Here is a 24,583-nt window from a genome sequence, read left to right on the forward strand (position 1 = left end):
AGACCAGATACAGGAATTGTAACAGCACTTGGAAACGGGGAAAATACACAAACTGAGGCTTAGAATTTAAAAAATATATTTGTAAATTAGATGTAGTTCCAGATGTAGTATGTGTTCAAGAAACTTGGTTACAACCACATTTGGACTTTGTTATACCAGGGTTCTATATATATATATATATGTAAATGGGAATACTCCACTGACACGTAGATTTTGTACAAGATTGCTCAATCTCTCCAGTGACGGAAATAAGACTCTAAAGACACAATAGTGCACGATGTTACCTGCACACAGTCGTGTATCAGCCTGTATTCTACAGATTGGCCACATGGTGGCGTGATTGTGTTAATGTGAGAGGGGAGACGAGGAGGCAGAAAACGTTTCAAATTCGAAAACTCTTTAATTCCCGATAAAGTTAGATTTCAGCAGAAGCTTTTTTAGACTCTTATCCACATTTTCTTATTGTCATTTAGTTAAAAATGTTGATTTGAAAAAAACACATTGTTCTTCTGAAAGCCAAATATTATCCCTTCAAATATCTAACTAATGCCCCAAATTATCAATTTACTATTTCAAAAGACAGTTGATTAGCTTGAACTAGGAAATTTTTTGTAATGAAAGAAATCCTGATCATGTGCTGAATACGAGCTACAGAAATATTAACTCAATGCATCGTCCAAGGTCTGATCCTTATGTCCCCACTTGGGTTATTATTTTAATGCTCAGGACGAGGAAGAATAAAAAGACACAGAATCACTTTCACCCACCTCGTTTTATTAAGCAAAGTATCAGGTCTGCAATTAGTTGTTTAACCAAAACCAAAGGTGTCTTAGGAAGCGGTATGAGAATAATAAAAGGGAATGTGGCCGTGGTTAAATGTTGTGAGTGCACCAAAGGACTCAAGTGTGCCAGCAGTCGATATAAGTGTGTTGAGAATAATCAGACGTAATGAAGACACGCAAACTTAATCTAGTCCACATCAGTCTCTGGCTGCATGTGCTCATGATGTGGTAATTAATCATGTTACCTATGGTCACAAAGCAAGTCAGCTGGCAAAACCAAATATATATTTATATATATTATTAGCCCTCACAAATAGCTCTCAATGTGCCTCTAATCAGGGTTGAAATTTAAGTGACCTCAATTATATTTTATTATCCAATGCATGTATCCAGAGACAAATTGCACATCAGGAAGGAAAGAGATCTCTGAAAGTGGAAATGAATGGTTACAAAAATAAACCCTGTTCTTTCTAATGCGAAGAACTGAATTTCTGTTCTTCAATGATCATTGGACGTAGTATTAATTCTTCTTTTTGAAAAATAACATTCACAAGCATAAAGTAAACCGATCTCTTAACGTAAATATCTCCAAGTAACATAAAAAATAAAGATGAAAATAAATCAGTTTTGCCTTCTTCAGGAGACCGTTCCCCTGCTACTGATAACTCAGCATATTGACAAAAAGAATCCGCTGTACATGTCAAACTCTAAAAAGATATACACCGTCACTTCCTGTTAATGATTTACATCCAAAAATAAAATAAAATCTTCAGTCAGTTTTCAAAGTGATCGGTAAAAACTCCAGAGGCTGGTGTGTCCCGTGGAGGACAGTCAGAAGGTCAGTACTTCACACACACAAAGAACAACAGAGCTAGGACTACTGCTCGTCTCCACCAGTGTCACGGACTACGCCAGCTTACTTTACATTTTTATTTTCATACAGTGTCTTACAACTTTCTATCGTCCGATCACAGCAGCATGGACTCCTGCATGGCGAACGCCTCCTGTGCGTGCCTGTAGTGTGGTCCTCCGAACAGCGGGGGGAGCTGTTGCTTCTGGAACTGAGTCCTGTAGCCCAGCAGGCCATCAGGGTTCGGGGGGAAGGAGAACTCCTGGACCGGAGACATCTGGGCTTGCTGGAAGCTGGGCGAGCGCGGCACCCCGCCCGGGGACAGAAGGGGCGGAGCCTCCTCCGGCGCCCACGCAGACCGCCGGGACGCGCCGTCCGGCAGGTAGTGCGGGAGGGCCTCGAACGCGTAGTCCGCCGGAGCGTAGGCGAGCTGTTGCAGGTAGATGGGGGCGGGCCTCCCCCGGGCGTCCGGCTCCGGGGGAGGCCCCGCGCTGCGGTTGGAGCTTGCCAACGGCGGCTGCCTGCGGTGGGGGGCGTAGGAGTTGTTTGCGTGCTCCTTCTGCGGGGAGTGGCTCTGGCGCTGTGTGGTGGCGTACGTCCGCTCACGGTACACCGCGCTGGAGGGGGGGGTAAACCGAGGGGGAGGGGCGTAGAGTCTTTCCTCTCCTCTGTGGTCCAGGCTGACGCTGTAAGCGGGATGCAGGATGGGGACTTCGGTGGTGGCTCGGCCCGGGGAGTGCTGCTGGGGGGGGCTGTTGTACCGGCTCTGGCTGCCCGGGTAGCTGGCGTGGACCCCCCCCGGACTGTTGCTGGAAAACGCAGGCGGAAGCGGCTGTTGGTTCGCCACCCTGGGCCCCGACGCCACGGAGGCGACGCTCCCGACCAGGGCGGGGCTTCCCTGATGGGGGGCCAACGCGCTGAAGGGCGGCTCGCCGCGAGGGGTCCTCATCCTGGACGGGGGTCCGTCGAGCTCCAGGATCTCAAAGTCGGGCTCCGGCACCCCGGGGACGTTGTCGTACTGCGAGGCGTTGGAGCCGCGGTTGGAGTCGGCGACAAAGACCTTAGAGGCGGGTCGGCTGCTGGGCGGCGCGCCGTCCTCCGGGCTGGGGGGGGCTGGTGACGCCCCTCTGCTCAGCTGGACATCCCGGCCCGCCGCCTTCACCGCTTCCAGCCTGGTCTCGGAGGGCTTGAACCACCGGGGGGTGATTTCTCTGCGGGAGCTGGAGGCGGCGTCGGGGTTGTGGTTGGCGATGGCGTGGCCCTGAGGCTTCGGCCTTTCACCCACAGCGAGCTGTGGTTTAGGGGTGGGGGCCGAGGGCGGCGTGGCTGCCCTCTCGGGTGTGGTGGAGGCGGACTGCTTCCTCTGCTCATCGGGGATCTCACCGGAGCCCCGGGAGCGCACGTCCCTCCTGTCCACCTTGTGGTGGCGGATCGATTTCTCCAGCGAGTCCCGGCGTGACCGGCTGGGGGGGCGACTCCCCCGCTGGCGCTCCGCTCTGGGACTCGGGTCCCTGGGGGGCTCGGCTGGCTTGGCGTGGCTCTGGCCGTTGGCCACGTGGTTCACCGGCACCCGCTCGGGAGGAAGCTGCCCGAGAGGCTTCTTGGGAAACTCGTCCTCTTTACCTGCGAGACGAGAGAGAGAGAGAGAGAGAGAGAGAGAGAGAGAGAGAGAGAGAGAGAGAGAGAGAGAGAGAGGAAACGCATGAGAGCGCCATCGGGAGGCGGGATGAGCGGCGATGGTTGGGACACACTGTGGGGGACATGGATTCATGCAACACCACTGACATGAATAAAACTTCACAGGCAAAGAGCAAAAGGACAGAAAAAATATGATATTAACTGTGCTGGAGGGGCTCAATTAGGAAGTGACATTCAGTAGAGGGGCCTCTGAAGCTAAGAGTGCGTCTCCATTTCATTAAACTGCACTTCGCTGCAGCGGCCCGCGGACCCGAAAGGTCACACACAAATAGTTGTTGGTTAATGAACGGAGTCCGAGGAGAACGAGCGTCAAAGCCACTTTAATATTTCTCCTCGGCTGGGACCAAGTTCACGTTACAAGTTAAAAAGAAATAAAGACAGGTACAGTTGACAGGAACAGACAGATTTTCCTCCGACTCCTGCAGGTGTGATTCAGAAGACTTTAATGGGGGAAGCTCCCACGAGAGCCCATTAAAAGGCAGATAAACAACAGATTTGGGCCAAAAAGAAAGATCATTAACGATAAACCACGTTTTTGTCAAGAAGAGAAATGCGTGGCGTCGATATGGCCTTTATATTGTATCTGTTATTTGATTTAAAAATAGGAAGCGAATTGGTTTAGATGAACTTCCTCTGAAGTACATTTGATCAGTTCCTCACTTTATGAGCTGTTGAGCTACCTGGTATCACTATTGTCCTCATTCCGCTCCGCTGCAAACAGGAAGTTGTTTGCGTGCAGTAAAACAATAGAACCGACTCAACGAGTAAATATATTCACTGATACTGAAAACACGCATTGACGACTAATCCAGCCAGCGACACTAAAGAAACAGGAAGCCACCTTAAAAACATTAAGAACCTTAAGAAGTTTTAAACCAGAAAACGTTTGTTTGCTTGCTTCCCGTCGGCCGATTCGGACACAAAGAATCTGAGTGTTGGAGGAGAGACGAACAGACGGCCGCTGTCAGAGAGGCGTGGGCCCGGCGAGCACGGAACATTCCGCTCCCTTTCTTTCTCGGGACACAAGAACATCTCACAGGCAGGTGTGTGTGTGTGTGTGTGTGTGTGTGACAGGAGGGGTGTGTGCGCGCCGCGCTCAGTTTCCTGAAGCTACTCTGTGAACCACTGTGAAGAGCTGTCGCACACACTCGATCAATATTAATATTAATATGACAACGTCCCGGTGTGGCGCAGTGCCTTTAAATGACCACCAGGGGGGACGCAGCGTCATCTGACCACTTTGGAATTAGCTCCAAACTAAACCGGTACTTAGTCAAACATATTAAGTGGAGGGGATAAAAAACAGCCGGAAGGAACCCTCCCCCCCTCCCCCTTCCCCCCCCTCCCTTCCTCCCCTGTTGGACAGACAGGCGACAGACAGGACTGACTGAGGGACAGATGGGACAGAGACATGGAGAGGGGAAGACCCGTCAGGATAGCCCACCGGTTACTGTCGTAGGAGCGAATGTGGCCCGCACTCACGGCCACATCCTTGCTGTGGTTGGCTAACATGGTTTGTGAGAAGAGGGGAGAGAAGGAAGATTAATGAGGAGACAGAGCAAGAATTAGGAAACACACTGTTTTACTATAGAGGACACAACCGGAGGACAGCAGGACGCCACGAGCAGGAGGGACGGGCCTCCTCAGATCGGAACGTCCCTCACTAGAAACGCGTCGACAAGCGGCCATCACATGCTAAAAGCCTTAAACAGTACTCACGTTATTACTGCAAAGTACCAACAAATATTTTAATCTTGCTTTTAAAAAAAATCTTCTTTTCCAAATGTTTTATTTGCCGAAAGGCGAATAACGACCATTCAAAGGAGCAATGAGGTGCTGCGGCTCTACCTGCTGCGGGCATCTCCAGCTTCGCCCTCTTCAGCTCCACCATGGACGCCTGCAGCTGCTCCACCACAAAGTCGTCCTCGAAGAAGAAGTTTTTGGACAACGTCACCTGCAGGAACTCCACCAGCTCCTCCATGGAGAGCTTCATCAGGTGCTCTGTGGGTCAAACGCACGCGTGAGACGTCTGGAGGGCGCGTCGACGCGGCAACAACCCGGCGGCGCTCCTCTCACTCTTGTGCAGCTTGAGGATGGTGTAGGACATGGTGGGCAGCACTCGCTCCCCCTCCAGGATGTAGATGTCCCAGATCCTGAGCGTGAGCGTGAAGGGAGTCTGGAGGTGGACGCATCGAGAGGTTGGAAGAACAAAAGAACGCCATCACATTTGAAGACGGATCACAAATGCTTTGAATAAGGAACGTGAATGAACTCACTCTGTCCAAGAAGCACTGGAAGAACCACTTCATGGTGTAGAGGCTGGTCAACACCTCCTGGTTGTCCTGCAGCGGCACAAAGACACTTACTGAGACACGCTTTCATAGCGACGCGGAGGGTTTGTGCGTCGCGGCGTAGCGAGTGAAACGTGCTCACCAGGTGCTGCTTCAGTTTGGGCATCAGCTTCCTGAGGAGGCGGTCGTGGTGCTCCTGGAAACGCATCAGCTTGGGGAAGCCGGGGATGAAGAACCCTGGGGGGGCCCGTGAGGGACGGTTAGTTTAGTTTTAGGGCCTGTCCCGAGCGGAGGTTGTGCGTGCTCACCGTGCATGGCGTGCTTCTGCCCGGACAGCAGCTTGACCAGAGCCCAGAAGGCGTCCTCCTCGTTCATGTAGATGAGCAGCAGCGCCGTGATCTGACTCATGCCCTGGCAGTAGCCCACCTCCTGCCAACGCACGCACGCCATCGTTACAACTCTCGACCAGTGCGGCGTTTGAAAAACAGGGGGAGAAGGAGCCTCACCGTGTTGTACATGGAGTATGCTGTGAGGACGTGGAAGAGCGCCTGCTGCCTGAGACACACACACACACACACACACACACACACAGGTATATTATGTGCACACCTGGCATTCTCTCCACCTTCCAGCCCAAAGCACTGAGGCACAATATTGTGTGAAGCGTACTTGACGTCGTAGCGATGCATGAACATGACGTGGTCCCGGTAGGTGCGGTTCACATCCAGGTCGATCTGACGGATGTCGGGCGAGACGCCTCTGGCTCGGGCCTTCAGTTTCTGTGCAGGACAGGAAGCGTCGGACCGTGGAGCGCATTGGAATGTGCTTCGTTGGCCGGGCCGCGAAGGGCGCGTTGTGCTCCCTACCTCGTAGAAGTCTTTCTTCTCCTCCTTTATTTTGGGAATGTCGAGCAGCAGACACCACACCTCGCCCCGCAGCTGCAGGGGGATTCCTTTGTAGACGCGGCGGACCAGCTGGAGGAAACAAACGTTTGGTCCTTTTTCATTTCATCCTGATTCCTAAAACATGACGGCGTTGTCCATGGCAACGGGTCGCCAACACAGGGAAATTAAATCATGACTTTAACTTTATAATATTTTACAGTAGATAAACCTTTTCGCTGTTCTTGTACTTGTCCCAACTCTTCAGCATCTTCAGCCACTTGGAGGTCCTCTCCACCTCCACGTGCTTTTGCTGCATGGAAAGAAGACGACAGACATGAAGAACTTCTTCTGTTTGAGCATCACAACGTATCCTCGTCATCATCATCATCATCATCATCATCATCATCATCATCATCATCATCACAGGTGCCTGTTGGGTCGAAATGCAGTTGAAGGAACTGACCTTCTCCTCCACCGAGTCGTAGGACGGGAGGTCCTTCTGGCTGAGGAGAGAAGAACAGACAAGATGTCACGTCTGGCTCAGCAAATAACAAACCACGTTTGAGACATTCCTCCGTTCCTGAAGCTCAGAGCTTCTCTGCAGAGCCACATGGCGCCGTACGGAGGCCCGGAGGGGACTTTATCTAATAAGGTCCCTAGTTCGGACATTAAGAAAACCCTTAAAATAAAGTGGTGCTTAATGGTAGTCTCCTGTTTTTTTTTAATTTCACCGATTAAGCTGTTGCACAAAGGGGGCATAAAAACACATGCAACCTCTTTTGGAACCAGATGCTCGTCCTTGTCCCCCAGTGACCTTTCACCTCAGGTTTTCATTCATTCATTCAGTCAGCGATCGGGATGATTGACAGCTTGTGACGGGTGAGTTCTTACTGGACGAAGCCGAAGCGGTCCACCACTTTGTACAGGTGGTAGTTGGTGTCCTCCCAGGGCTCCACGGTGGCCTCTTTGCCCTGAAGGGGGGGGGCACAAGTGCACAAGCTCACACCTTCGTTTCCATGTTTATATCTACATCAGGGGTCACGGGAACTAACAGCAAGCATTTGTGATTAAATCATCAATATCTTGATTAAACGTCAGCTTAAGTGAAAAGTGTTAAAGTGCAGAATATTGCTGTTATATAAATAGTTTTGTCTCAAACTCATCATGCATTTAGATTTTCTATTTTTTCAGTGAAAATGATGCAAAGTATATCACTATAAAATGTCTTAAATCATAGAAAAACATGAATCCCAGTGGGGTTCATCCTCTGAGGATCATGAGTATCTCAGATATCAGAGGAAGCACACCTTGTCATACTTGGCGACGATCTCAGCTCGTTCCTGGTCGAGCTTCACCGTGGTCTCCTGATCAGACGCTGCACGGAGGAAATGAGAGAAGGAGCGTTAAGCCACTGTCGAGTTTTAAAAGCCTCCACGGTACGACGAACCGTTTCTGTCCCAACTTTACACTGAAGAAAAGTAGCTCCACATAAAAGCAACACAAAAGTAAAGGCAGCAGGACTCTGAAAAAGGTCCTTCAGAGGACTGATTGTGTCGATCATTCTCTCATCAACACACACACACACACACACACACACACACACACACACACACACACACACACACACACACACACACACACACACACACACAGATGAGTATTTGCCACCCAAGTGGGGCATGTTGTGTTTGCGTTTCATACAACGACACATTTTCACATCCTGACGCCGCGATGCTTCTTTAATAAACTTTAAAGATGGCGGCGTGGTCCTTTAATTACATACTAACTTCCTCATTTGCTTACTATTCCCCTTTATTGCTTCTTTAATTCAAAGTATGGAAAATGTTTAGTAAAAAACGTTGAACTGATGTTTCCTCTCAAACTTCTGTCTCTGTTTATTTATTTATTATATATTATATCCTTTTTTCCCGTCCCCTCACAGGACGGCTTCCTGTCGGGGTCAACAGGAGGAAATCCAGACCAACCCGCTCCTTATTGAGAGTGTGTGTGTGTGTGTGTGTGTGTGTGTGTGTGTGTGTGTGTGTGTGTGTGTGTGTGTGTGTGTGTGTGTGTGAGAGAGAAAGGCATGTCGCTGCAGTCTGCCAAGAGCCCACAGCGGGACTCGACGCTTTTGGTGGGGGTCAAATAAACAAATACAGTAAAGCCCCCCCCAGGAGGCCATGGGGTTCCCATAGTGAAAGGGAAAGGCATTGTGGGACATTAGTATTCCCCAGTGGACTCGATGCCATCAGGCCCCTTTCATGCCTCGGGGGTCTGATGGGGGCCGTGACGCGGGGGGGGGGGGGGGGGGGGTTACAGAAGAAGACTCCTCTCTGAGTGTTGAAACAAGCTGGAACCCGACGGAACAAATGAAGTCACCGCTCGACAAACACCTGATGAGGCAACACTCCACTAACGTGCGTCATTACGCCCCCCCCCCCCCCCCCGTCTGCGACTCCAACCCCACCTCGACCACACGACAGCCTGCACGTAGCATCCTCCCCCCAGAAAGGCTCGCCCACGCTTACCCCCCCCACCCACAGATGTGTTTCTTCACACTTGACCCCCCCCCGTTAGAAACGTCCCTCTTTTACCTTTTTTCACGCCGAGCAGCGGATCCTCACAGCGAGTCGAAGCTTTGGTCCGCATCGCTCAGCCGGGCCCAAACAAACCGGCCTGAGCTGCCCCACCGCGCCTCCGTCCCTCCCCACTGCCCATGACAGGGGGGGGGGGCAAAGATAAGTGAGGATCACAATGCGGCCGTTTGTCGCCTGCAGCCTCCTCGCCGGAGAGACAGGACCCGACTTCAGGAGCGCGTGGGTCCCACTCGCAGCATCCCCCCCCCCCCCCCCCCCCCCCTCGGACACAGCGAGACAATGACAACAAGCTCCATTCAGCACATCAGAGGGGGGGGGAGGGGGCTTCTCCAAATGTCACAAGTCTAAACACGACTGTTGATTTTTTATATAACAATTTCTAAACTAAATAATAAAACAAACTTCACTCAGTAAAGTAGCGCACAAACAAAGGGGGGTGGGGAGGGTGCGGGGGGGGGGGGGGGGCAGCTTGATGAATAGTTTCTACATTACGAGATGGACGTGATGTGCCATGAAGAAGAGGGAGGGACAGGGGGGGGGGGAGGGGTGTTCTCTCTTGGCTCTATCTCTGAGCTCCATCGCTACAGGAAATATCTGTGTTTGTAGGAGGGGGGGGGGGAACTCAAGTACTGTTATCACTTCAGAAGCTCCAGGGTCAAAGAGAAGGGGGGGGGTGAGGGGGGGGGTTGCTTTCAGACGTCATCTCTCGAGGCGTGTCTGTATTTTAAGCAGCTTCCATCAGACCACCAACATGTGAGCTTTGACCTTAAATGTGAGGCCTGACCTTCACACCTTCATTGTGTCGTGAGCAGGTGGGGGGGGGGGACTGGTTATTGGCTTCTTGCTACCCTTCTTGGGGGGTTAAAACGCGAACACACAGCGTCCCGCGGCGTCCTCGCGGACTAAAGCAACACGAGAGGAGACGAGCAGAGGACTCCCGCGTCGACACACACACTCACAGGGCGAATTAAATCAATATCAAAGTGTCTCCATGACGATAATGAGGCGCAGACGCTAAGTGCAGGTACGTCAATTCCTTCCTCCGCTCTCCAGAAGTGGAGCTGCGTTTCTTTCATCTTTAGTTGAATGGCGCGGCGCAGAGAGGGAAAGGCAGCGGTTCCTCATTGGCTGCGAGTTCCTCGCTGGTTGAGGTCAAAGCCTGGAGGTCGCTTCCTCATTTCTACGGATTGCCAACAACACTTTTACTGCCTGTTTACTGAAGGGGTGTGGCCAATTAACTGTCACTCAATGAGCAGCTGACAAATGGTTGAGAGGGGGCCAGATTCTCTTAAAGCTGCATCCTCTGTAGTGACCAGCAGGGGGCGACTCCTCTGCTCCCATAGACGTCTATGAGGAAATGATTCTACTTCTGTGTAGTGACCAGCAGGGGGCGACTCCTCTGCTCCCATAGACGTCTATGAGGAAATGACTCTACTTCTGTGTAGTGACCAGCAGGGGGCGACTCCTCTGCTCCCATAGACGTCTATGAGGAAATTACTCTACTTCTGTGTAGTGACCAGCAGGGGGCGACTCCTCTGCTCCCATAGACGTCTATGAGGAAATGACTCTACTTCTGTGTAGTGACCAGCAGGGGGCGACTCCTCTGCTCCCATAGACGTCTATGAGGAAATTACTCTACTTCTGTGTAGTGACCAGCAGGGGGCGACTCCTCTGCTCCCATAGACGTCTATGAGGAAATTACTCTACTTCTCTCTTGATTTATTCCCTCAGTAAACATTGTGGACATGATGCAGCATGATGTTCATTTAGTGAATGATGGTCCATTTAGAGTCAAACAGACCATAAAGAGGGGATGCTTTAGGGCGGGGCTACACAATGATTGACAGGTTCCTCATAGATTATGAAGCAGTGGAAGCTTTAGGTCAACAGGAAGTGAGAGTTAATCATGATTTGTTCAGGTAAAGTCGGCTGATACTTTGTACTCAAGTTGGAGGGTTTTGTTGACTTTAGAAGTCTCATCTTCACCATTGAAGCCGTCCTTGAAGGACGCATTTCCCTTCCTTCTGTCAACAGATGCTTTTCCCCGAGGAAACTGGGAAAATGAGGACAAGCCCCTTTTTGTGCTGTAGAGAAAGAAGATAAGAGGTCTAAGGGGCGGGGCTCCAGCGAGCAGAAATGACTCACTGCATCCAGGAACAATGTGTAACATATTTGTGTTTGGAGCTACCAGGTCTGAGAGTGGACACACACACACACACACACACATCATGGCCGACACTGGTTTGTCATTAACAAGAAGGATCAGACCTGGGGGGGGGGTTCCCTGTTCTAGTTGTACGTGTCATTATTATTATATGACTATTGTTTGGAGTTTGGCTTTTTACACAGAAAACGTCCTCGTAAACCTGAGTAATCTGCGGTGAACCTTGTCACGACTTGTTCCATTGAGTCCATGAAACATCTGAAAGGTGCAGAACAGCTGAAGGTCGGCGTGAGCCTTCACCGAAGAACCAACTGCTTAAATGAGCACAACTGAGGATGAAAACCTGACGTTCTGAAGCCAGACCAGCAAAGACACATGCAGGAGGAGATGGAGGTATCTGAGGTGGGTGGAGCGCCTCCATCAGGTCACCTCCAACACGCGAGTTTCATCTCAGGTGGGGGTCAACACCTCCCCTACATGACGAGCACAGGCGGGGCTACACACTGATTGACAGGACAGAGAAGTCCTGCTGGCTTCTTTCATGGAGGCAGCGTTCTGCCCTTTAGGGAGAGGGGGGGGGGGGGGGCAATTAGCAGCAAGGAGGTCAGCTTCCACACACACACACACACACACACACACACACACACACACACACACACACACACACACACACACACACACACACACACGTACGTCAGAATTCATGACACGAGAAAATAAAAGTGTTTGAAGTGTCGTTCGAAGCTTCTGGCAGCATTTCAATATCTGAGAGAACCTTTTTTTTCTTTTTATTCCCTAGAGTTGTGTGTTCAGATCCCACAGGGAGGGGGGCAGGGGGGGGGGGGGGACGTGGGGGGGGTGTTAATAATCCACAGAGTGAACTTCTTTCCTTTTTAAGTGTTTTTTAACAGAACTCACTGTGCAGTGAGTGTGTTCAAGCTGCAGTCTGCTGAATAACAACATGATGGGTGGGGGGAGGGGGGGGGCTACGAGCTGAAAAGATATTTTATATTTCTGAAAAATATGAGTCATGACAACTCCATCAACTCCTCACACCACCATCGACACCCACATCTGCCCTCCACCCCCCCTCCTCCGCCGGTCATCACACCTCAGCACCTTCAAGCCTGTGAACGTGTGTGTGTGTGTGTGTGTGTGTGTGTGTGTGTGTGTGTGTGTGTGTGTGTGTGTGTGTGTGTGTGTGTGTGTGTGTGTGTGTGTGTGTGTGTCTCTCTGCCGGCATCGATCCCAGGCGCTAGAACAGCCAAGATGGATTCCTGCGAGATAAAGACCGCCAAATGAAAAAAATCCTTTCCCCGGCCGGTCGATACAGGAGCCGAAATGTCCTGAAGCCTCTCGCCACACACACACACACACACACACACACACACACACACACACACACACAGACACACACACACACAGACACACACACACACACACACACAGACACACACACACACACACACACACACACACACACACACACACACACACACACACACACACACACACCATCAGGCATTACCGGCCCTTTAAGACACAGGTGACTTTAAAACGAAACATCTGGCTGCGTCATTGAAAGGCATCGACTCCTTTAATTGGTCCCTCACAAGTTCACCGGCGGGTTAGTTGTGTGCTTTTAGTGTTCAGTCTTCGTCACATGATCACCTTCAGAGAGCCGGAAGCAGACGTCATGGTTTCCATGATCAAGCCTTTACGGCACAGAGCAGAAAACGAGCTAAAGCTCCGGTTCTATTGACAGCAACACAAAGAGTAAAAGAATCAACACATCAAAGTTATAGAATCCATCGTGTAAGGTTTAGATGATTTACATTTAGTATTGTTTGTAAAATACTGGTTTCACAGTAAAATGATGGAAAAGCAGAGACGCAGAGAAGCAACAAGCTGCAGCTTTCTAGTACACACGTATCATGTGTGTATCGCACAACCAAGCCCATCTAGACAGTGGGGGGGGGGGGGTCACACAGTGTTCCATTACCCCGAGCACCACGCTTCATTATTCATCGCACACCAGAGAAGCTGCAGGACACACACACACACACACACACAGAAGTGTCCCGCAGCAGCGGGGGCCTCTGGAAGAAAACGCCCCCCCGTTCAGTCCAAGGGAAACGAGTTCGACCTCCTCTGCAGGGACGCAACTTTAAGAAGGAATCAGAACACGTGAAGAGAAGCAGAATCTTCACGTAGCAAAAGTGCCGCATGCAACATCTTCCCTGGGGGGTAAACAGCCACATACATCTATATATAAATACATATATACATAAATACATATATACATAAATACATCTATACATAAATACATCTATAGATATAAATAAATACATAGTAAGATAATGAACATATCACAAAGAGCCTTTGTGCCGACGATTAGCCGCGTGCTGCGGCGGTTTGTTGCAGAGAATCAGCAACGGACTAATTATTTTTGGGGCGTTTTTGGACCATCAATGCAAAAAAGATTAATTATGTACAAAACACGGCGCGGCTACATGTAAAAATAAGGACTAGATTGAAAAAGAGATTGAAAGAGTTACATTTTGGGCCGTTGAGCAACAGCTAACGCTTTAGCTTTAGCCAAAACACTGGCTCCGTGTACAGCTTCGTTAGCGCTGTAGACGCCGCTGACCCACTTCAGCCTGGTTGGTGTTAAGTGAAACTGACCCCCGGGTCAGGTGGTCTATGCCCCCTCCACCCAGCTGATGAAGACGCCGTGGGGCGATTACTGAGTGACCGGGAAGGGGGGGGGGGGGGGGTTCGAACCCGCCGGTCTGCGGCTCCTCCCTCCAGCACACAGATAGATCACGTCCAGTTCTGAGTATAGCGGATCTGGAGGGGGGGGGGGTCAGTTGGGTCATCACATGCACAAACGGCGTACGTGCACACACACACACACACACACACACACACCTCCGAACCTGGCGGCTGCCCTGCGCCTGGAAGGCGACACCAGCTCCTTGACGATCTGTAGGACCTGCATGCTCAGGGAGAGGCAGCCGGGCGTGGGGGGGGCATCCCTGCCCCTCTCACCCTCCACAACCTCATGCCTCCCCGGCTCCCCCACAGGACTCACCCCCTAATCCACACCATGACTCTCGCGGCGGGCGATGTCTCTCCCCCCCCCCCCCCCCCCTCCCCTTTGCTTCTCCGGGAGTTTTTCTTCTCGATTCTTTTTTTGTTCTTCCACCTTCCAGATTTCAAGATACTCTGCGGCACTCAAACATCCCCCGATCCCCTCTGCTGGCGTTTCTCTATTCCACAAACGGCCGGTCTCCAGAGCAGATGTGCAGCGAGCGAACACCTGGAGTGCTTCAGCCGCTGCCTCAGGTCCTCAGCCAGCAGCCGCTGGATCTCAACTCCACTGGCAGCCGCTGAAAGTGGCAGGAGGAGGATTCGCTGGCCAACTGAAGGTGTGTGTGTGTGTGTGTGTGCGTTGCGTAGCTCAGCTGGAGTGCTGTCACACACACACACTCTCTCTCTCTCTCTCTCTCTTTTTCTCTCTCTTCGTTTGCCGATCGGCAGCCAAGAAGCAGAACACAGCATCCGCTTTTATTTTCTTTCTTTTTCCTTATTTGTTCTTCTTGCGTGGCTGCTGGCGGAGCCCCTGGACCCCCCCCCCCCCGTCCACCCGTCCACCCGGTTGCCGTGGATCGATGCACGCACAGTTGATGCTTCTCCACCAGCTCTCCCTCGTCCCTCCCTTCCTCCCTCGCTGTCCTCTCATCACCTCCTTTACATCCTTATTAATGAGCGCTCCCACCCTCCTTCCCCCCCTCTTCCTCTCTGCTTTCCTCCTCCTCCTCCTCCTCCTCATTGTGTCCCTGGCTGTCTCAGTCACCAAGCCCCCTTTCTCCCTCTGGTGTACATTTACAGTGAAGAGGAGAACATGAGTGGAATGTAAAGCGATGCATGAGCTGTGTAGATGTTAGTGTGTCCCTCAGGTGATTTATAGCAGCAGCTTCAGCGCTGTGGACCTCGGGTTATATTGAGACCTCAGGCTACGCCCACTCATCTGTTTTAGTTGAAAAATGTTACATGCAACAGTAGAGGAAAAAGAGAAAATATTTATTTAAGTTTGTTGAGTTGCATGGAAATGATTTACTCATGACAGCGGAGGACGGCGCCATCTTACTTCGTCTGGACCTCGTGGCCTTTGAAAAGTAAATAAAACACTGAATTAATCGCCTGCAAGACGTGGTCGGCCTTAATGTCACAGCCTCACACTGCTCCTACTTTTTCAGTCAATTTGGGTATTTCTTTTTTCTTTCATGATTGTTGTATCATGAAGGGGTTCCTCAGGGATCCATCCTGGGCCCTGCTAGCTTCTTCCCATCCACAAAGCCTACGCTTGTGGCAGCTAGATAGCAGCTATTATTATTATTATTATTATTATAGTTTTATAGCTGACGATAGTTCATTTAGATGGTGTGGAGTCAGAAGTAGAGTTGAAATGCCGCCTGCTATTTCTTTGGAGCGTGCGGCCGGTTCAAAGAGATGAAGAGTTTCAGGCCTCATTTAGGGATGAAAATAACGGAGATGGTTTGCAGTGCAGTTAAGAGACTCCCATCCTCTCATCACACCAGATTACACTGCGTCTAATCACTCGTCCCCCTGATGTTGGCTAACTGTCCATTTCATGTCTCCTGATGGATTCTCAGCCTGCGTCCATCCGGCCATCTCGTTATGATCGGCCCATTTAAACTTCCCATTGGTGACACGTCCTCCATGATGGTGCTGGATGTTTGAGGTCCTGAGGACGGAGCTGGAGGCGGAGTGACCATCAGCGGCCACTCTTCACACACCCCCGGGGGGAGGGGGGGGCATGCGCACACACACACACACACACACAATCAAACAACACGCTGTTGAAATGAACACACGTGTTCTCTCCCTGTGAAAACACTGCTGTGCAGAACACTGTGCGTCGGCCCTCCGGCACCAAGTGGAAAAAAGTCCAATTATCGACTCTGCTGTTGCTATGCTGAGACCCGCTGTTGCTATGCTGTGACCCCCCCCCCCCCCCCCCGGATGAACATTTCTGGTGTCCACGTTCTGGTGAGCACACGTTACATCACAACCCATAAGTCCATAATTCACAGTAGATGGTCTTCTTCTTGTTTTTAATTTGGTTTACATCACCACGGCGACTGAATGGATGATTCATGACCACTTGAAGGCTTCGGCATCAAATGATACAGAACATCAGACATGAGCTTCTTCTCACTTCTGCTTCACCTTCAAGACGATCAATATGTAACCCTTGAAGAAATGTTTGGTACTCTGTCTTTCAGGAGAGGGGGGGGGGGTGGTCAAAGCAGTTATTGATATCGATGCTTCACCAGTCGGCCCAGTCAAACAGCGGCTCAATGGACCCTGCGATCGCTCGCCCGCTTCCATGACAACCGCCAGATACAGGAAGTCCGCCGGCGACGTCAGAACCTCCTGGAGCCGCCGGGACGTCCTGATCTGTTGTCTTGTTGGACTCTACTTAACACGCCTGAGGAAGAGTGACGTAGAGACCTGTCAATCGCAGTAAGCCCCGCCCTAAAGCACCCCCTCCTTTAAAATGGACCGTCATTTGCTAAATGAACATCATGCTGTATTGCAGAAAATAGGAGAAGAGGAGAGGAGACGCCTAGGAGACATCGAGAGGAGCTCAAAGTGAGTCTCCAGTTATCACAACATGAATGAACGTCTCCGCCGCCTGCTGGGAAAACGCAACACGTGACTCTCCTCAACTCCTTCGTTTCCACTTCAACTCCCCACCACAGGAAACACAAGCCTCCTCCTCCTCCTCCTCCTCCTCCTCCTCCTCCTCCTCCTCCTCCTCCTCCTCCTCCTCCTCCTCCTCCTCCGTCCCACTGGCGGCCGGTGAGAATCAGAACAGAGTCGTGTGTGTACGACCAAAACAACGGGACAAAAGACACTGAAGGGGGGGGGGGGGGAATCCCCAGAATGCCCTCCTCTCTCATGCTGGCGCCGGGCCGAGGCGAGCGAGGGGAAAGAAAAACACGGCCAGAGAGCAACGTCGCCGCTCGGCCTCGCACTTCCTGCTGACCCCCCCCCCCCCCCACCCCCCCCCCCGACATGTTGTTGGTGTGCAGCTTTGAAACCAATCTGACTCCAGCCGGAGATCACATGTCCTGCAGGGCCGGAAACAAAGGTCGCAAAGGTCATGAACCTTTCTAAATGCCGCCCGTCATCCGAAACAACGACGTCATCGAGGCCGAATACAGAGATTTGTTTCTTTCAGTTCAACGCCGAGACACGTCAACGTGAAACTGTCCTCACAGAGACAGCGACGTCCTCCGCCGTGTTGTCTCACGTCTGCAGCCATGAGGGTGGAGCTTGTGCGTGTGGTTCGTTGGGGTTTGACTCGTGGGGGGTTTTCTGAGAGCAGGGCGCTTGTTCGAGTGCAGCCTGGACATCGATGTAATGTCCCTCGTCTGAATTGAGTGTATTAAATGTAGCGCCTGGTGGAATGCAGCATGTCTGGTTGTGCCTGTGTGTGTGTGTCTGTGTGTGTGTGTGTGTCTGTGTGTGTTGGTCATGGATTGGACTCCTCATTAAATCTCTTACTGGACCATTCAGAGGCTGAAGCCCTGAGGACGAGGTCTGTCACTCTGTTTCCTACCCGTTTACTGGGGGATGTAATCATATTCCAGCAAGTCTTCCTTCCTGTGACCCCCCCCTCTGTAACACAACCCATACAAACACACACAAAGACACAACCTCGTCACCAGGAACATGACATCAGCACATCAATCTCCACTGGGAGGGTGGAAGAGCTGCATTCCACCAGACAGGACATCCCAACACACACACACACACACACACACACACACACACACACACACACACACACACCTTCACGGTTCATGGTGTTCAGACACAAACACACAGTTGTAATAAAGAAGACAAAAGTGATGACGTCCAGATATTAGAAAGCATAAAGTCCCTTCAAGTGAATCCAATAGAAGTCAAAAGCAAATCAACACACCTGTGAAGAAACAACCTCTAATGCTGTGGAGAGAGACTCAACGTCTTCATGTCTAATCATACAAGAGATCTGCTCAAACAGGTAAAACCACGTTTTGATGCTTTAATGGTTCAAACTGTGTGAGGGACAGAGGATGTGACACATTAATGGAAACAGTTTAAATGCACGGGGGGGGGGGCCTCCAACAGGACGCCCCTTTTTGTCCTTTTCAGGTACATTCATTTGGAAATGTACTTTAATTTTATATTTGTAGCCCTTGATGACTTCAAGCGGCCTGCAGAGCCGATGAAAGACTGAATTTGAAGGAATTGTTTTGGGGGAAATGAACACATTACATTTCTGCTCCAGAATTAAAAAATATGTTGTTAGCTTAGCTTAGCTTAGCGCAAAGAATGAAATCAGGGGGAAACAGCTATCCTGAGATGCTAACCGCGGCTAAAGGCCAGCAGATGGAGGCCAGACGAGGCTTTGAAGAGGAGATAATTACCCTGAAACGCGCCCACACACCACCCACCGGCCTCCACCCCCTCTGACGGAGGGTGTGCCCATCGGTGGTGAACACGAGGAACACGAGGAAGGTCAAAAATAATTTGAGGGTGGCTGAATCGTTATTTTAGGAATGAGGACGTCTGAGTTTATCAGTTCTAAATCTCTTACTAAAGTTTTGTAAAGATGCATCTACAGATTTACTCAATAGTTCACATAGATTTCAGATACTTAAATAAATACATGAAGAGGAGTCAAAAACTGCATCCGTATTATTGTAAATGACCATTTGAGGTGTTGAATTGAACGATTCTTCATCACAGAGGAAGAGACGGAATATCAAAATGATGGAACTGATTAACTAAATTGGAGCTTCTTCACTTCAAGAGACCCGTTAGAGGACCCCTGTCGGTTGTTGGGGGGGGTGGGGGGTGGGGGGGTAATTAAGGTAATTAGCTCAGGATGTCGTCGACCGTCTCCAGGCGAGAGAGAGCCCATCAAAGGTTGGGATGAATAATGAAACACATGAAAGCCTTTTCCTCCCCCAGCTGCTTACGAAGCACATTCAGGGTGCAGTAACACCAACCAGCCCCCCCTGCCCCCCCCCCCCCCCCCCCCGCCCCCCAGCCGGCCTCCGTCTCGTTGTGTACTAGTTACTCCACCGAGGGCTTTATGGGCCGAACGGACGGCGTTATGGAAGCCGCAGTGAGACCAGCTGCTCGCTGTGCTTCGTTCCTCAAGACGCAGCGATCGATTGCACGTTACATCGATCAATCAATCAATCAATCAGACTATTTCATCACTCCCAATCAAACAGATCACCCCCTGACACCCACAGGTGTGCGTGTGTGTAGACAGGTTGAACCTCTCACTCCCCTCCCAGCAGCGTCTGCTTGATCCAATCGCCTTCCACTAAACGCCTCACATGGGTTGCCGCGGTAACCCCAGCTGCAGCTCCCCCCCCCCCCCCCCCCCCCTTCTCGGTGTATTGAGGCCTTCTGCCTCTGCAGAGAGAGACGGGAGAACGCAGCAGGTTCACGCCGCCGCCTCCAGCATCAGTCTTTATCCCGAAGTGAGTCACAGGACGAGGACGAGGAGGAGGAGGAGGAGGAGGAGGAGGAGGAGGAGGAGGAGGAGGAGGAGGAAGAGGACGAGGAGGAGGTCTGACGCCACAGAATAAATCGAATTATTCCACACGAGGGATTAACGGCAGTGAGATTTAATTGATGTGTGGATTAATCGACATGCATCTAGAAAACTGAGTTGAATAAACGTCACCAAGGAGCCAGAATCAAGTCTGATCGCCTGATTGGTCGATTCGCTTCTTTCGGTATCTGGATTTATTATTAATGAGGCCTATTAGGAATAAACTCAATAGACGTATTCAGCACGGCACAGGACGCACACACCCGCCAGGAGGAAATGGTGCGGTGCAGAGTGTGTGTGCAACGTCACACACACATACACACACACGTATGGGACATTAACACAATATACTGCAGTCGCTGGGTGACTCTCACTGAGAACACACACACACTCTCTCTAAATGGAGCGGACCTCCCTCCCATGATGCTTTGCGGTATGATTGATGGGTAATAGGGCTGGTGGGGGGTGCAGCACTCTGCTCTGCAGGGAGGCGGATCAAGTGTATCGATGTTCAAACGTCTCGTCGTCCACTCTGCTAAAGGTTAAAGGTCGACTCACAGCGTCGGAGGAGGGGGGGGATCGGACAAAGCAGCCAAAGTGGAAACGTAAAAGGAGCTTACTCATGGTGGGGGTCCACTGGTGGGGGGCAGGTAGAGGCCCAGGTGGGGCGGGGCTCTGGACAGGTGAGGTTATTCTCCACTGGGTCTTTCCTAGAGGCACTCATGACCTGCGGGAAAGGACACAGAGATTCACTGTTAAAAACACAAACATTTACATCTTCTAAAGCGTTTTTCTGACAAATAGTAAGAAAAACTCTGCAATCATGCACACGGCTTCCAAATGACACAAATGCATCCACATGTCACATGTCACATGTCACATGTCACTGAATGCATCACACACACACATCCGATTAATTAACATCTACACCAGGAGAGAAATGGTAGGGCACAGGGTGTGTGTGTGTGTGTGTGTGTGTGTGTGTGTGTGTGTATCCACCCTTCTAAATCCCCGGTCTCTGGACTAAATAACAGTAATCTGATGACACTCTGCAGTAATTGTGGGTAATTTGATCACTCTGCAGATGCTTGCTGGACCAGAATGAGCAGGGAGGGGCGGGCAGGAAGGGAGGCTGGGGGGGGGGGGGCGTCTGTGAGGGGGTGTTTGTGCTGCCATGAACACAACTACTGCAGATGTGGGCGATGAAACCAGCACAGGTCAGCAGGACGCTTCAGCTGGACAGGAAGTGACAGATAACCCGCCGAGCAGTGATTCGTTCAGCCGACAGGCGGGGGGGAGAGAGGGGGGGGTCTGTGAGCTTTACAGTGAGGTTGAAACTGTCGAGCCGAGTGGTCCCAGGAGACGTTTAAAAGGAGAAGATCCAGGCCATCAGCGCCGAGCTGGCGTTACATCATCAGTCGTCCTTTTAATCCATAAAATGAGAAAAATATAAAAGGGAGAAAATGTCATCTAATTCCTCCCAGCATGTCGACCACGGGACCCAATGAGGGTCCACGCAACCGGCCCGGAACCAAAGACACCCGATCCAAAGGACAAAACGACCCCCCCAACATGGAAGGCTTCACAAACGTGTCAAACAGCAGCTCAACTCAAACCAATGCGATGAACAAGCCTTCTTTTGTTGGGCCGGAAACCCAGCAGGCGGGCGGCCGCGTCGCCGCGGTTACGCCGCGTTAAAGAGTAACCGCGTCCACAAGCCACAGCCTCCATCCCACTCTGTGAACTGGGTTGTTCACGTGCAGCGTAGTGCACCCCCCCACCCCCCCGCACACACACACACACAGAGCTTTAAAAGAGAGAGTGGTGGACTGAGCCTGCAGGGATCACTGGCCAATAAAGACTCAGTGCCAAGGCCTCAGTGAGGGAATGCTGTGTGTGTGTGTGTGTGTGTGTGTGTGTGGGAGGGGGGGGGGGGGGGGGCTGCCTGCCTTCTGTAGGGAGAGAAATTCGGTTGCAGTCTCCTGAAAGACATCATCCGACCCGCTGCAGCTTTCACAAAGCTGCATTTATGACTTCTCCTTTTCTAAAAACCAGGACCACAGGAATCACATTTAAGGTACAAATGACAGATGAAAGGTCACTGCACAAAGCTGTGGGACGAAGACGAAACCCAGTAAGGACTCTGCTGCTACGTTACAGACAACACACACAGGAGCAGGTGGACCACTCATTTGTGGCTGTAGATGAAAGTCCATCTATTGTTGGACTTGTGTGTGTTGCAGGAACAGATGAAGAACCTTTGTGATCAAATCGAAGGGCTGATCGCTTTGTTGTTGGCGTTTGGCTAAATACTAAAAGGTAAACCGTCCCTACATTTATTTATATATTCATCATGGGTTAGGACTACATCCATAGTACACACTGCCTCATACATAGTACACAGTACTACAGGGGCCTTGTGTTTACAGACTGTAAAGCCCCCGAAGCGTTAAGCCGCATTATCCTGGAGCGGGACAGGAAGGATTGGAAGACACACCATTGTCAAGTCGACGCTAGTAAAATGGATCACTTCCTAAGACAACTTTCAAAATAAAACGACCATTTTCCAGGGGGAGCCCTCTGCTCCTGCTATGAGGGAACTCTATTGGATGTTTTTGTTCACGACAGCCGTTTGGAGAGATAGTCGTTTAGAGTTGGTGAGTTGTTAAGCTTTAAGACACTTTAATAATAGCATTAAAACTGTATTGTGTAGACGTGCACTGCATGCTCGTTCATTTATATTTGAAAATAGTGTTTGTACTCATATTTAAATAATTTCCCTTTTACAATGACGACACTTTCTGGGTGAGAATACTAATTCTATGACTTACATAAATCACTCTTTTCTCCTTAAACATCTTTTATTTTGAAACGAGCTCACCTCATATCCGCTTCTCTCTTACTTCTGCGCTACTTAACGCACCTTTCTCACTTACGTGATGGAGAAAATAACACAAAGTGCTGAACTTTCTCCAACACGAACAATGAAACCAGCCTCCATCCACGGGACCACGTTTAAATCCGCTTATCGCCGTGTTTTATGAACAAAACGCGAGCTCCTGAATCCTTTTTAACGCCACAAAATGTAGCCGCAGCGGCTCCAGGGCTCATCGGCATGAGTGACAGGTGGCCACAGCCAATCGGGAGCCTCGGGGCTGACGGCTACAGCCAATGGGAGGCCGTGATTGGTGCTCGGGCCGCATTGACGCCGTTGCGGGAGGCCCCCTGGGTGGTTTTGGGCCTGTGAAGCTGTAAACCTTCAGGCAAAACACAACGGGAATTAAAGGGACTAGATTGTCAAAATAAGACTCGGCAGGTACTTTATAAGGTTATGAAAGCAAAAAAAGAATCGTCCCATATTAATTGCCAGCTCATCTGCATACATAATGGCATCAGCATTTATATTTTTGTCAAAATATAAATAAAATCCCATTTAAAAAAATCTATATTTTTTCAAACTATGTTTTAACAAAATATCTTCATTTTCTTTCCTTTGCTCGAAGCTGAACATTTTTTATGTGAAACAGTAAACCCATTTAAATTCAAGTGGCGATAATGCAAACAGTTTTGTTGCCAATAACACTGAGTGCAGCTACAAATATTACTGATAACAACAAGGGGTCATACTTAATAATCAAGCCACATTTTTTGGAGTTGAATCGATTTGAAATGTCTATACCTACGCAAGTATATTTGACACCCGCGACGGTCACTGTACGCTATTTTCACCCTATAACCTTTTTCACAACTTGCTTGTAACCGGCTCTTTTATTTTGCAGGACGATACCGGAAGCCCGCGCGCGTCCCTCCTCAGCAGCGGGTTCGGCTGGTTGGAGGCCTCGGTGAATACAAATAGGCACAAAGTTTCCAATAATAAAAACACCGCGTATCGTCTGACCATGAACGTCAAACAACGCCAATAATTACAAATAAAAGACGCGCAATATAGTCCGCGACGATCCCTCCGCGCGCCGCGCTCCACTTTGAAGAGCTCCCGTTAACCGGGGGGGGTCCCGCCGTCATTCGGCTCCCCCCGCAGCAGACGTCCCCGCTGACAAGATGCATTTCAGGAGCTCGACAAGTTCCCCAAAATGCAGACTGCCCCCTCGAGAACCCCGCACCCCCCCTCCTCTCTGTTCTCTCCCCCCCCCCCACCATTAAAACACCGGAGGCTCACCTTCGCTCTGGACTCGTGCGGCTCCTCACATCGCTGCAGGTAGTTCCGCGTGCGGAGCGCAGCACGAAGCGCCCATGGTCCCGAACCAGGAAGTCCGGAGCACTTCTCAAACTACACCCCCCCACTTCTCTCCCTCCCTCTCCCAGTGAGCGTGCGCGTCAGGCAGAAGCCAGGTAGCGAGGAGGGGGGGGGAGGAGGAGGAGGAGGAGGAGGAGGAGGATGCGGCTCACTCCGGCCTGCGACATTCCTCACACACCCGAGACGCTTCCATGGGTGCTTTTTTCATTTAGCGAATAATAGATAAAAAAAGAGGATCCCTGACCCCCCCCAAGGACTAGTTTGTATGATGATATTACCTCAGAATTATATCATATATTTACTTAACTAAAAACAGGTTACCTTTCTTTTATGCTTTTACTATTATTATTATTTTCATTCATACTTAATTCAACCGTGAAGTATCTTCATATTGGTACGGATTAAAAAG

At 50.5% G+C, this 24,583-nt stretch overlaps 1 protein-coding gene across 4 annotated transcripts; it reads right to left on the bottom strand.

Annotated features, from left to right (window-relative positions):
- Window positions 1-753: 753 nt before the first annotated feature.
- usp6nl (USP6 N-terminal like) lies at window positions 754-24,245 on the bottom strand. 4 transcript variants are annotated; one of them, XM_062559338.1, is made up of 15 exons: window positions 24,097-24,245; window positions 20,540-20,646; window positions 7,813-7,880; window positions 7,397-7,476; window positions 6,969-7,008; window positions 6,735-6,815; window positions 6,488-6,595; window positions 6,291-6,400; window positions 6,128-6,176; window positions 5,930-6,050; window positions 5,764-5,858; window positions 5,607-5,672; window positions 5,407-5,506; window positions 5,179-5,331; window positions 754-3,255 (listed from the first exon to the last, which is right to left on the bottom strand). In XM_062559338.1, the coding sequence occupies exons 2-15, from the start codon at window positions 20,541-20,543 to the stop codon at window positions 1,751-1,753; spliced, it is 2,580 nt and encodes an 859-aa protein (XP_062415322.1). In that variant the 5' UTR covers window positions 20,544-20,646; window positions 24,097-24,245; the 3' UTR covers window positions 754-1,750. The 4 variants fall into 4 exon arrangements, with proteins under 4 accessions (XP_062415322.1, XP_062415326.1, XP_062415319.1 ...); XM_062559342.1 differs by lacking the exon at window positions 24,097-24,245 and adding an exon at window positions 22,801-23,002; XM_062559335.1 differs by lacking the exons at window positions 20,540-20,646; window positions 24,097-24,245 and adding an exon at window positions 14,198-14,397.
- Window positions 24,246-24,583: the final 338 nt, after the last annotated feature.

Source organism: Pungitius pungitius, chromosome 2 (genome assembly GCF_949316345.1).
Source record: "Pungitius pungitius chromosome 2, fPunPun2.1, whole genome shotgun sequence".
NCBI lineage: Eukaryota > Metazoa > Chordata > Actinopteri > Perciformes > Gasterosteidae > Pungitius > Pungitius pungitius.